This window comes from Tachysurus fulvidraco, chromosome 12 (genome assembly GCF_022655615.1).
Source record: "Tachysurus fulvidraco isolate hzauxx_2018 chromosome 12, HZAU_PFXX_2.0, whole genome shotgun sequence".
In the NCBI taxonomy this organism is placed as follows: Eukaryota; Metazoa; Chordata; class Actinopteri; order Siluriformes; family Bagridae; genus Tachysurus; species Tachysurus fulvidraco.
Window position 1 is genome coordinate 4,404,974 of NC_062529.1, and position 14,885 is coordinate 4,419,858.

At 38.9% G+C, this 14,885-nt stretch overlaps 1 protein-coding gene across 1 annotated transcript; it reads right to left on the reverse strand.

Moving 5' to 3' along the window:
- Positions 1-1,969: 1,969 nt before the first annotated feature.
- On the reverse strand, positions 1,970-6,116 carry LOC113651109 (protein delta homolog 1). The gene is made up of 5 exons (XM_027159766.2): positions 5,623-6,116; positions 5,368-5,422; positions 4,877-5,007; positions 4,583-4,724; positions 1,970-4,271 (listed from the first exon to the last, which is right to left on the reverse strand). Exons 1-5 carry the CDS (start codon positions 5,696-5,698, stop codon positions 3,521-3,523), a joined length of 1,155 nt encoding a protein of 384 aa, XP_027015567.1. The 5' UTR covers positions 5,699-6,116; the 3' UTR covers positions 1,970-3,520.
- Positions 6,117-14,885: the final 8,769 nt, after the last annotated feature.

Consider the following 14,885-nt stretch of genomic DNA (forward strand, 5'->3'; position numbering starts at 1 on the left):
ATATTCAGTATGTTTATGAAAGTGCAGTAATCCATGCCAATTATATGATTTACAGTCGATCAGGTCAAAGTGTAAAGTGCTTTTAAGACTTTTAATTTGTAAATGTGCAGGATTAGCTAATTTTCTAAAGAAACAGGATTTATTTTGACTACCAAATTCATTATGTAAACACTTCCACATACAATTTTGTTCATATCCAGCTCTAGAGCTTCTGAGTATGAGAAATGTCTATCTTTTCTTACTGGATTAAATCACTACCTCAGTGGTGACATCCTTGGAAAAAAGCTGACATTGGGTGCAACAAAGCCGTCATATTGGTTCCTGGCACTGAAAGCCTGTCAGGTTTTCAGGTGATGGTGCAATTTCTCCAGGCAATACTATTATTGTAGAAACTGCCTTCGCATGTTCAGCTCCCAGGTGTTTAATGGTTGTTTGAATAGTCTAGCCTGGGGTGATAGATGTATTCCACTTAAAGGGCAATAAATGTCTGCCAGTTCCATCACTCTATAAAGAAGTGTTAAACTCACAGATATTTTCATTTGTAAGGCAGTGGAGAACATGGGGATCCCAGGTTTTACCAAATTTTTCAAACTACCAGCATATGACAGGTTTTTTATTGGTACCTAGAATTTTATATATATATTACAAACCCATACACTTGGAAATGATCAATGACTCATAATCACACTATCTAGTGACGAGATGAGGATACAGTGACCAAACGTTTGGTTCTTCTTCCTGACATCTTGTGTTTTACTTCCTACCTTGCCTCTGACTTGCTACTTGGGTACAAATGTAAACACATACATTTACATATACATAGATTTTTATTCACAATCGTTTATTCAGTTATTTCCAATAAGACTTGCTTGGGGTTAGAGTTGGGATTTGCCTAGACTGATGTTTGCCCCCCGCTTTGATTAGGCACTTACCCGGGGTGAGTTTCACAGTTATACAGTAATTTAAGGTTGGTTAGGAGTCACCTAGACTGATGTTTGCTCTGTGCCCGAGTCCCTTGTTTGTTGTTTTCCCTTCTTGTTTCTTTTTCTTGGCCTAGTTCTATTAGACCTATATGAGGAATCCAGGCTGCTGTGTCTTTTAGTCCGGAGGCATGGTTTCTACATCTCTTCATATTGGGGAAGGTGTGGGTTCAGTCTTAAAGCAGGAGGCATGGCTATTGTGTCTATCAATCACTAATGGATGAGCCGGGCATTCCGAGTCTGTCAGTTTTGGAGGAGCTGTGGTATCATTGTCTCTCAGATCTACTGGTGCAGCCATGGCTTCAATGTCTATCAATCATATTGGAGGTTGCACTGGTTCTGGGTTTATAGGTTCTATGTTTTTCATGTCTATCCAGCTTGATGAGATGAGCAATTGGTTTTGTGTAAATTTGTTCTTTGGGAGCAGACACAACTTCTGTCCTTCATTACAGTAATTTGTTTTAAATTGTGTTTTGTCCAGACCCTGGAGTTTCTGGCTAATAGAAATCTTTTACCAGGTAAAGGGCCTTAAGACTGGTAAAGACTACTGTCTTTTAATTTTTGGCTTTTCCTGGAGCAGCTGTGTGTTTGTAGTTTCCTGCCTAAGATCGGTTGTAGCATCTGTTCTTATCACTTTCATATATCATACATACTTTATATGAGTACTTCATAGAAATAGATTTGTTTGCTTGTTTGTTTGTACCTTTACATATATTTTTCTTACACACAAAGACCATTAAACTGCACTATGGGTATTTCACTTTAAATGACTGATTACTTTGTGTATGCCTTCTTTATTAAAGCAATATATAGCATATTTCAGACATTCACAAATTAATGTTTTTTTTCCCCCCATCTCAAGCACTGAATAAATATAAACATCATTCAGTCATCATTGCTCTTGCTATTGACTTTAATAAAGTATAATCTGCCCTCAACCCTTCACTTCTGTTTCCCATGAATGATTGGGAAAGGTTTTGATCACAATGTAGATCAACATAAACATTTATCATGACACATTGCATTTCAATCATATCACAGCAAGGATCGTTTGATTTTACAGCAGTGTAGCCACAAGATGGTGGCAAATCATCACTAACATTTTGACTGCAGCACTGGTTATAATACAAAACCGTAATCACATGCCTTCATTAAAAATTAAAGAAACAATCTTATAATCAAGGCATTTAAAGGAAGATGCTTGTTTACAGCTACACAAATATTTATTTACAGATGTTTATTCATATTACAGTTACCACCAAAAGTTCACACTGTGCTCCTGTATAATAATGTCAAAGGTATATCAAGTGTGGTAAATGTAGATAAATATGGAAAATACAAAAAATAACAAGAGTACTGTAAAGTGAATTTCTTTAACGTACTAAAGGGTGGGTCGAAGGAACGAGTTGTCATTACCAACAACACGAATGAAAATGGATTTCTTTTTTCCGTGTTCATAACCCAGTAGACTAACTACAATTTTTTTAAAGCATCATTTATCCTCAGGCTGAACTAAGTATCTACTCCTCACACATTTCCAAATACACAGCACATTTCTTTGAAGCAGGTTTGTACTACTATGGAGTTAAAACGTATTTTTTCCCTTCAGTTCAGTATCCAGACGTGGATATAAGCTCAAGAGATGACTAAAGGTTAAATAGCCTGCTAACTAATGAGCGACTAAACTAATACCGATGTTAATATCATTCAGCCCACTTTACAGGGGAAAAGGGGGAATTTGTTTCTTTGTTCGTGGGTTTTTCCTATTTCTATTTATTTTTTTAACATTTTCTACAAACTACAAACAAACAAGAATGCTGAGCGTGTGAAGTTTTATATTTTTTAGCAAACATATAGCTGTTTTCTAGCTGTTTTCATTTCTTTTCCTCAATGTGTGTGAATAAACATTGCCATTGCTTAGAATCGTGTGCGCAAACATTATTTCTCCGCCAAACCAAATGTTTCTTTCTTTTATTTTCTATACAAACTCTATGAATTTCTTTGAATTGCATCAAGAACATCCTCTGATCACGATCATTTGGTTCTCTTGCATGTAAGTAATATCCATTAAGCATTTATTCATGTTTAAAAAATAATAATAATTGTCTTTTGAATGCTTTTCTGAAATTCGAATAAAATAAAAAAAATATATATGCTGGTTTATTGGAGCACTTTCATTTCAAGTAAAACAATTTGTTTGATGTAAATAATATTTTTTTGTCTTTAATATGTAACGCCTTTAAAATGTTTGAATACAATCAACAGTTTGTCTAACAATAATATATTTTTCAATTCGTAAGACTAATACGAAGAGCTGTTTGTAATTAGACAGAGCTACTATAATGTACCATGTATGACAACAATATATATAATGTACAAAATTCTACTCATAGCCTCTGGAATAAATAATTTCCTAAACATTTCCCAGTGAGACGCATACTGTAATTACTCAAATATTCATATTCATCAACCAAACATGTAACAATCGTTTGTTGATCACAAAACCATATGATTGTGTAGAGTGTCTGATATTCCAGCCATTATATGGTTGTGTAGCGCTTTCCGTAATTGGTCAGCTTAATTTTCTCAGGTAGGATGATATGTACTGAGTGCTCCTTGTCATTGGCCTTCAGGAGGAAGTTTCTCTGTTTGCGCATAAGCTGGCTATACTTGGCGTTTGCCAGCCAGGTTTCACAGCGATTGAAGTAGATGATGCTTGTGGTACCCAAGACTACCAGGCAAGTGAGCAGACCCAAAATCGCAAAGCAGATAACCTGGCTGTGTGTGACCAGTGGACTAGAAGCATGCACCGACTCTTTCATGGTGATCTTTAGGAACTCATGCTCAGGGTGTCTTAACGTTTTCTTGAAAGGATGAGCAGGGAGGCTATAATGCTGGGAAGAATGTCCTAGGTTTGGTGTTTTAAACTTAGCTTTCGGGTTGAATTCATTGATCTGAATGTCACACAAAGGTCCTGTTAAACCAGGTGGACAGATGCATCGAGCTCTTCTGCCAGGCTCAGTTATACAGGTTCCTCCATTGCTACAGGTGCTGTCAGAGCATGAAGCCAGACTAATGTTGCAGATGGGACCTGAGAAAGCAGGAGGACAAACGCAGGTGTAGTCTAGTCCACGATCAGCGCATGTGCCGCCATTTAGACACGGGTTTGACTCACAAGCGTCAACATCAATCTCACAGAAATCTCCAGTGAATCCGGGAATGCACAGGCAAGATGAGTGAGAGTAAAATCCGGTCCTAACCACACAGGTTCCACCATTCTGACACAGAGACCTGGAAAGAAAAACAGCAAATTTTTAAGAAGAGAATGATCTGAATCAAATTTGATTTGTCTGAATGCCTAGTGATGATGCAGGAAAAGCTAATAGAAAATAGTTAAAATAGTTAAATGCTTGATTAATATTATCAGTTCACTTATATAAGGGTTTACATTTCGGCATTGTGAATTTTCTTGCTTATGAATCCAGATAGCTATAATAACACATATGTAATTACAATAGCAACAGAAATATTTATAGGATTATTCAAACACAAATTACAAATTGCTCTTTCACTTTTTCATTGGTGAACAAGATCGATGTTACCCATTCATTAGACACTCTCCTTTCTTCAGCTGGCAATTTCTGCCTGTGTATCCAGGAGGACAGATGCAGAGATATCCACCCTCTTCTGATTCAATGCAGGTTGAATTGACAGAACAAGGCTGTGATATGCATAGATGGCTGTCTGGAGAAAAAAAAATCATCTTCTTATTCATTGCATACATTCCTTAGCCATGGCTTTACAGTAATTATCTTGCTCAGCCAAGGTCATACTATGCATAATTGCCGAGGCAAGTCTTGAGGTCCAGACACTGATTAACAACAACTGAGTCTCACCTTGGTCACACTGATTGCCCACCCAGCCTTGCTCACATATACACTCCCAAGCTTTTTTACATGTTCCATGAATGCAACCAGGGAAAGGAATGCACTCCTCACATGTTGCACCCTTCCAGCCAGGGTTACACCTTGAAAAAGCGATCATTATATCAGTAATAATATGTAGTATCATATGTATGTGCACATACACACACACACACACACACACACACACACACACACACACACACACACACATATATATATATATATATATATATATATATATATATATATATATATATATATATATATATATATATAAAAACTCTGGTGCACAATCATAGATCATAGATTCTCTTCAGAAACGATGCATCTGTATATACAACATATACAGTTTCATTTTGCCCAAGTTTTGTGAACTTATATAGTTATGGAAGCTCCATACAATATAAGGAAGCTGAAGACAGCACATAAGGCTAAAATTCATATGTGATGCCTTAACATACCTGCACACTCCATTGTCACAAACCCCATTTTCAAGATTGCACCCAGAATCGCATTCTGCAGCAATATAGAAATGCATTCCAATAAAAAAAATGATAAAGAACATTAATTGTGAACGATTTTACAGTAAATGGATCACTGCACGTTTCGCACGCGCGCATCAATACACTTTCCAGGGAAATGCAAACGCCTGTGTGCGTGTATACACACAGACTACACAAAACAAAATAAATAGATAGGAAGGAAGGAATATTTACCTTTGCCGTGGACAGCCAAGCCGAGAAGAATTGAGCATAAAATACAAGCCATGCTCAGAAATCCACACACATACATCCTGGGGTTTGGGTTAAGTCCTTGTGCTCATGGAGCACATCTCAATTACGCAAAGTTCACTCTCATCACAAACACTCAATTATACACATCCGAGCTACAAGACTGGAACAGCGCATTTCCCAATGCTTTTTCTTCTGTGCTTTATGTCCAAACTGCACACGATCCGAATCAACAAAGTGGCACCTACAGTAACGCGTCAGCACCAAAAGTGGAACAGAAATATTTCACCGCACTCATATGATGCGCAATAAAGGTGACCCGTTTAATCCTGTGGCTCGTGCGACTTGTGCGGATGATATTAATAATAATATAGTTTTGTTTTCGAAGCAGTAATAAATCCATGCATCTTGCACAAAAGCACAGTGCGCGCGCGCGCACAAATACACACACACACACACACACACACACACACACACACACACACACACACACACACACACACACACACACACACACAACGGGCTCCTCCCAGAAGTGTCCAGCAGCACACACACCTCCTAAATTACCCTTGACAGGTTGGTTCCAAAACTATAACACTCAAAATGTTCCCTCCTAAAAAAAATAATAATAAAGAGAAAACTCCAAGTCTAAAATGACAGGATGGATTTAAATAATCTGTGGTGCTGTTCAGCATTATAGAACAACCCAATAGTTAGGTCGGTTAGGTAATGCACTGTTTTAGTATGAAATACTGGGAAAATGCAGCGCATAATGGGATATGTAATGTTGTCAGGGGTGAGACTGTTAAAAAAAAGGAATAAAAATATACTCTTTGTGTTGATCTTATTTAGACTGGTGTTTTTTATGTTAGTGACTTTTTAGGCAAATACAAACACTTTGTATGCAAGTCAGAATTTTGTTTGAGTTGGTCTAGTGTGAGGAAATTCACAGGTTTCTGAATCAGCGTGCCACCAACAGCACCAACTTATGCATTTCTAAGTTACCAAGGGGAAGATGTTTTCCCTTTGTCCAAGTCAGTTGGAGTGGTGTGTAGTTTCTTTCCAAATCTTTTGTAATGATCTGACAGATTTGCAGAATGTTGGTGATCATACCAAAGGTGAAACCCGAGCCATGCTTAAATACACACATACTAATGGAAGTTGGTCAGTGTAAAGTACTGTGGTGTCTAATCAAGTGTAATGCACAATAAAATGCAACCCCACAGTAAAAGATAGAACAAGTTCAAAGGCAGTATAGATATTATTAAAAATTTGTGCAAGAGAAATGCATTATAATTTCGAATCATACCAAAAGCAGACAAATATAGCCTAGTACAACATTGATCTAGTTCCTGTATCTGTTTGAAAATGTCAGCTTTTCATTTGCCATATTAAAGGAGAGGCATCAGCCATTGATTTGCTGTCCTTTGATCTCATTTGTGATCCGTCCTTTCAGGCAGCCTTCCCCCACTCCTAAGGACTCTCCAGACTTGATGGGGTGCCATGAGGAGCTGTTTTATGTCTTCGAGCAATGGACAAAAGAACAAGGTGGGGAATAAACAAGCACGTCTGGATCGATGGTAGCTCAGCTCAAGGTAAAAGCTTCATCACATGTAATTACAGGCCGATCACAGAGTAATCTTGTTTATGAAACAGATGTGTGTAATTCAGATAGCGTAGAACTGACAGTGATTTCTAAAATGACAATTCAGTTAATCAGGCGGTAGGTGAAAAAAAACATTTAGACATTTATATGATACTAAATGAGATGGTTTTAAAGAAGCTCCTAAAGACTGAAGAATAGATACTCAATCATTGTTTATTATATTATGCCATCTCCGCCTATTTAGCTTCTCTGGACCTATTAAATCTAAAAACAGGTTTAATTCAGATTCAGATTTTTCAGAAATCAAGCTTGCCTGCTTTTCTTCTCATTCATATTTATACCCGACTTCCTGATTACAGAAGCTTTCTGATTTAAAAGCTTTTAGACTACATTTCATATATCCCAATAAACTTGCTTTACTTTTTCTGTGCATCCCAAAGCATTTAGAGATCGTGCCAACACCAGTTGTGTTCCACTTCAGAAAGATTTCAGACCTTCAGTGAGAAGAGGTAAACCCTGTGAGGATCCTGAGGCATCTAGAGATGTACCAGCTCCGGTTGGATTCCCCTTCGTGAAGATTTCCGACCTTCAGTGAAAAGATGCCATGTGACTCCATGTGGTCTTTAAGAACAACAACCTCCTAATCAATACAAAATTATCAGACTGTAGAAAGGACATTAGTCATAATAACACTCTGCTGTTTATAATAATTTATAATCACATCCTTTATTGTCACCTAAATGAGGATGAGGTTCCCTTTTTGAGTCTGGTTCCTCACCACCTCATTCACCTCAGACTTGTTCATTGGGGATAAATACAAACACATTTAAATATTAATATTAATCTACAGCTTTTTGTGCTATAAACTATATAGACTTATGTTCTGTAAAGCTGCTTTGAGACATTGTCCATTGTTAAAAATGCTACAAATAAAGAAAAAAGCAAACAAACAAACAAATAAACAAATAAATATAAAAATGCTAAAATATAAAACTGAATTGAAATGAATTGAATTTAATTCAGTTCATACATGGAAACCCAAATGGTTGTTTTTACTGAACGATTTTGAAGGCTTCATTAAAAATAACTCAATTGGGTTCTTTTAATGCAAGATATTACCATATATTTTTTTAAGATTATTTAGAGCTTCATTATAAATAATAATTTCATTATTATTTTTAGACATATGGCAAAATATAGCAAATTCAAAAATGTTGCGTTATCAAAAGAAGACTGTGTTGATAACAGCAGAACTTCAGTGTCATGTCAGTGTATTATGTCAGTTTAAATTATTTCACAAAAGTAATAAACTAATTGATCTTGTGAAATTAAGCAGTAAGGACCTTCAGACTCATCTCTGAGCTGATGGAGTGGCACCTCTGACTCCTCTAGCTCTTTGAATCATCAGAACAATGTTTTGAAATCTCAGCTGAGACCTTTTTCTTTTTGATAATTATTCTACATCAAACCACTTCTCATGGTCCTCTTCAATGTGCTGCTCCATGGCCTGGATTTTGAAGAGTGGATAAACAAATGTATTAGAGGTATGAGAGGTGGGAGGATGTAATTACGGGGCTTGACATCGCTGTGCAAATGTTTTCAATGGTCCTGTCAAAAAATGCCTGAAGCATCCATGATAATGCGTCGTCTTACACTGAGAAAGAAAAGTGCAAGGAATTTAAATTTACTTTTAAAAATAAATAAATAAAAATACACAGTCCACAGTTTTACACCATTCCAGATTCCTTCCATTCATCTATTAACAGAAAGTTAAACCATATTATTACAGTTAACACCCTCAACATTTTTTGAATCTTCATTACATTAAAGAGGTCATTTTTTATTTTATTTTTTATTTTTTTAATTTAAGATGAGCACAAACGCCATCAATCATCAATGATGGACGGAGTAATTTTTATGTGTATGTGTATCATTTACTGCATAATCATTTACATGAGATCATTATAATTATATGCTTAGGAATTCTTTCTGGACTGGAGAATGCCATCAATTACATCTCTAATAGTAATCAATCAAACACACACACACACACACACACACACACACACACACACACACACACACACACACCTTTAAATGAAAGGTTTCAATTCAGTTCATTAAATTACCTCATGGCATTATGGTTTTTTACCGTTGCATGCTACAAGAAAAATACATGAACAATAGTAAAAAAAAAATTTCAATACACACTAAACATCTGGACACCTTTTTTATCTCAGTAAAAATGTGCAAGAGAAGATGTTATTGTGATGGAATTAGAATTAGAATTTGAATTTGAATTAATTGTGTAAAAGAAAGCTATTGCATTTTACCACTGCAGCATGCTTTGGATATTTATTATTCAGTTCATCTTCATTCCCTCACTAGTTAAAATGAGCCTCTGCTCAACTCTACTCCATTGTTTTCTATTGTAGAATTGTTGTTGTTTTTCATTGCAAACCTTAATGTCTGATATTCTTGTGTGTTAATCACTGAAAAAATCAACAGACATGATGCCCAAATGAGACTGTGCTTTTTTTGGTAAATGTAATCTTCACGGTGGTTTACGTGTTATCCCCCACCCCCACCCCCACCTAACTCTGTCCTGTTATATAACATACGGATAGGATTTCTATGGATATATAATATTAGAAAAGAATGACTTTTGTTCTAATAGGCCTATTATATTCATATGCTCTTATCTGATCCTGTACTCAGCTCCCCATTTATTAATAAGCATGAAAAGCCAGACGGTACAAGCTTAGATAAATCCATCCACAGTTGTCATAGGAGCAGGGTATGAAAGCTGATTCTACTTGTGGACTGTGATGCATCCAATAGTGGCTACTCATTCCAGATATAATAAGATGGGGAGGCTAAAAATATCCTTGTGGGCCGAATGTGTGGCAAGACACATTGCTCATTACAGAGCTTCCTCAGTATTAATTACTTATACATGCCTTGAATACAATCTCTCTTTTTACGTGCTTACGGAAGGGAAAACTCCCTGAGAAGGTATGAGGAAGAAACCTTGAGAGGAACCAGACTCAGAATGGAACCCATCCTCATTTGCGTGACACTGGACAGGAAATAATGTCAATGTAAATAATCTCCTTCCTACAGCAGTTTGTAGTTAAGTGGACTTAAGCGACCAAGAGCTCCTGAGGAACTAATAGCTCTTCTTATCTTCCAGAGTGCTGTGTACTCAAAACTTCCACTACAGTAGCAAATATTACCTACTAAACCTCCTACAGAATAATAATCAGTAATAAAATGTGTAAAAGATTCTTACATTCTCCTATCATATTGTTGTTATTTATAAGATCATCCTCAAGCTGTCTTTTTGTCATTCTGTTATAGGATTCATTGAAATCTAGTAGAAAACAAAATGACAAAAAAAATATATAAAAATTAAGAAATTAATGATTGAAATTAAAAAATTAAAAATTGGCGGGATTTTTTTGGGCAGTGGTGCAAACTTACAGATTTCTGATAACATTCAATAAAATATATATGTGGGATAATAACATTTTTATTCATGCAGTGGCACGAAAGCTTCGCTTAAGAAATGAATATTCATGTATTAATTTATTAATTTATACTGCGGGTTAAGCTGCGATAAATATGTACAGTAAGTATGTCATGTAAATATGATTACTACAGCAACACAACTGTGGGAATTAAGAGTAAAGGTCACGAACGAAACCAACATGTGTTATACAATATACGTATTTTATATTAATATTAGGACATTTCTAGCATTTAGCAGACACCCTTATCCAGAGTGACTTACAATTTGTTTCAATTTTGCAGCTTGATGGACCTGAGATTCAAACTCATGACCTTCCGATCAGCAGTCCAACACCTTAAACACTGAGCTACCATTTTATTTTTAATTAGGTATTATTTTAATTTAAAAGCAGTATGGGATTTGTCGTTGTGGTGTAACATTGTCTTTCTACATCTTTCATTCTTTTCTTGCTTGATAAAGCTTGCCAGAGATGAAGTTACTTGAAGAAGTAATAAAAAGTTATCAATGAAATAAAGGCTCTGACTGGCGTCTGTGAATTTTCTCCACATTATGTCTTTGTGCTACAGAGTAAATGAAGTTGTGCTCAGTTTTGCAAGATATGTGTGAAAGGCATTGTTCCACTGATTGGAAGGTTGTGAGTTTGAATCCCAGGTCCACCAAGAATCCATTACTGGGCCCTTGGGAAAGGCCCTGAACTCTCAATTGTTCAGTTGTATAAGAATAAGATGTAAGTCACTCTGGATAACAGAGTCTGCCAAAGTAATTGTGTTTAAAATTATTTAAGAAGACACACAACTGTACTATATTTTGTGGTCAGTACTATATTTTATCCTTATATATATATATATATATATATATATATATATATATATATATATATATATATATATATATATATATATCCATACATCCATCCATCCATTTTCTACCGCTTATCTGGGGACGGGTCGCGGGGGCAGCAGTCTAAGCAGGGACACCCAGACTTCCCTCTCCCCAGACACTTCCTCCAGCTCTTCTGGGGGAATACCGAGGCGTTCCCAGGCCAGCCAAGAGACATAGTTCATAGGCCTCCTCCCGGTTGTACATGCCCGGAACACCTCCCGAGGGAGGCGTCCAGGAGGCATCCGAAACAGATGCCTGAGCCACCTCAGCTGACCCCTCTCGATGTGGAGGAGCAGCGGCTTTACTCTGAGCTCCTCCCGGGTGACTGAGCTCCTCACCCTATCTCTAAGGGAGCGCCCAGCCACCCTGTGGAGGAAACTCATTTCGGCTGCATGTATCCGGGATCTTGTCCTTTCGGTCATGACCCAAAGCTCATGACCATAGGTGAGGGTAGGAACGTAGATCGACTGGTAAATAGAGAGCTTCACCTTAGGGCTCAGTTCTTTCTTCACCACCAAATAAATAATGAACAGGACCGGTGACAAAGGGCAGCACTGCCGGAGTCCAAAATGCACCGGGAACAAGTCTGACTTACTGCCAACAATGCAAACCAAACTCCTGCTCCGGTCATATAGGCACCGGACAGCCCTTAGCAGACGGCCCTGGACCCCATACTCCCAGAGCACCCCCCACAGGTCACCACGAGGGACACAGTCAAATGCCTTCTCCAGATCCACAAAGCACATGTGGACTGGTTGGCAAACTCCCATGAACTCTGCCTCCAGCAACCTGGTGAGGGTATAGAGATGGTCCAGTGTTCCACGACCAGGACGAAACCCGCATTGTTCCTCCTGAATCCGAGGTTCGACTATCGGCTGAATTCTCCTCTCCAGTACCCTGGCATAGATTTTTCCGGGGAGACTGAGGAGTGTGATCCCCCTGTAGTTGGAACACACCCTCCGGTCCCACTTCTTAAACAGAGGGACCACCACCCCAGTTTGCCAGTCCAGAGGCACTGTCCCCAACTGCCACGCGATGTTGCAGAGGCGTGTCAACCAAGACAGCCCCACAACATGCAGAGACTTAAGGGACTCAGGGCGGATCTCACCCACCCCCGGTGCCTTGCCACCAAGGAGTTTCTCAACTACCTCAGTAAACTCAGCTTGGGGGATCAACGAGTCCACAACCGAGCCCTCAGCCTCTGCAACCACCCAGGGTGAAGCTCGCTTGGCCCCCCAGTACCTATCAGCTGCCTCCGGAGTCCCTTGAGCCAACCAGGCTCGATAGGACTCCTTCTTCAGCTTGACGGCATCCCTTACTTCCGGGTTCCACCACCGGGTTCGGGGATTGCCGCCACGACAGGCACTAGAGATCTTATGGCCACAGCTCCGTGCGGCTGCTTCGACAATGGAGGTGCAGAACATGGTCCACTCAATGTCTCCAACCTCCCTCAGGATCTGGTTGAAGCTCTGCCGGAGGTAAGAGTTGAAGATCTCTCTGACAGGAGACTCTGCCAAACGTTCCCAGCGGACACTCGCAGTATGTTTGGGTCTGCCAAGTCTGTCCAACTTCCTCCCCTGCCATCAGACCCAAGTCACCACCAGGTGGTGATCAGTTGACAGCTCCGCCCCTCTCTTTACCCAAGTGTCCAAGACATACGGCCGGAGGTCAGATGAAACAACCACAGAGTCCATCATTGACTTCCAACCTAGGGTGTCCTGGTGCCATGTGTACTGATGGACACCCTTATGCTTGAACATGGTGTTTGTTATGGACAAACTGTGACTAGCACAGAAGTCCAATAACAGAACACCACTCGGTTTCAGGTCGGGGGGGCGTTCCTCCCAATCACGCCCCTCCAGGTGTCACTGTCGCTGCCCACGTGAGCGTTGAAGTCCCCCAGTAGAACGACGGAGTCCCCGGTCGGGGTGCTTTCTAGCACCACTCCCAGAGACGCCAAGAAGGTCGGGTACTCTACACTGCCATTTGGCCCATAAGCACAAATAACAAGTTCAGAGATATTCTGGACCTTTACTAAAAGTTTCAAGACGTTTATGAGCTCCCCATGAAATGATAGATGACCAAACACAAAGTCTTAGAAAGAGATGCTTCTAATCAGCTGTGCAGAAACTCTGAAACTGTGATAATATGGCAAAAATATTGTCCATGCCTTTCAGCATGACGATAGAACAACATAATTATTATAAAAAAAATACATGCACTCTGACACCTGGCAAAGCCCTAAGAACCAAACCCATAAATTCTAGGTGTCATCTGCTTTGCACATTCATCTGGGATAAAAGTCTGTTGTGATGGGTAATGGGCATGGAGGGCCCACAGAAGTCAGATTATTGCTCTATTTGGTCTGTTTAGTCTGCATACTACAACGGGCAGTAAGGTGTCTGATTGCTAGGAAACAAACTGTTGCCCATTTCAGGGATATGCCTTCACTTTCCTTTCAGGTTTTTTCCCTCATCCCCTAGCCTTCTTGTTGTTACTCTTTCCCTCTGTGCTGGAAGATGTACATCAAAAGAAAAAAATCCATACTAGACAAATGTCTCAGTCTGAGTACACACCAACCATGTCAACAATACTGATGTATGCTTTGACAATCATTAAGCATTCATCCAACGCTCTAATGGTTTGAGGTGCAGCCATTCACAGTTTCTGGGGTAGTTGCTAATGATATCCCTGCTAGATATAGACAGCCCAAAAGATTTTCTGACTGCCATCAGACCGTGAACCTGATCGCCTGAAAAATGTTCTTGCTGTAAGAACATTGCCCAGTGATAGCTCTCTCAATTGCCCAGTGATAGCTCTCACAATTAAACTTCCATTTAGAGAGATGTACTGTTACTACTAGCTCGACAGTGAAAGACCTGGGTGTTATATTAGACAGCAACTTGTGTTTTGAAAATCACATCGCCCATATTAGACTGGACTATTGTAATGCATTACTAGGTGATTGTCCTGCATCTTCAATAAACAGGCTACAGTTAGTCTAAAATGCAGCTGCCAGAGTTCTTTCCAGGACAAGAAAATATGATCATATAACCCCAATGTTATTACCTTTACACTGGCTACATGTTAAGTTTAGAATTGATTACAAACTGCTGTTACTTATGTACAAGGCTCTTAATGGTTTAGCTCCCATGTATCTAACTAGTCTTCGAACACTTTACAATCCTTCATGGTCTCTGAGATCACAAAACTCAGGACTTCTGGTAG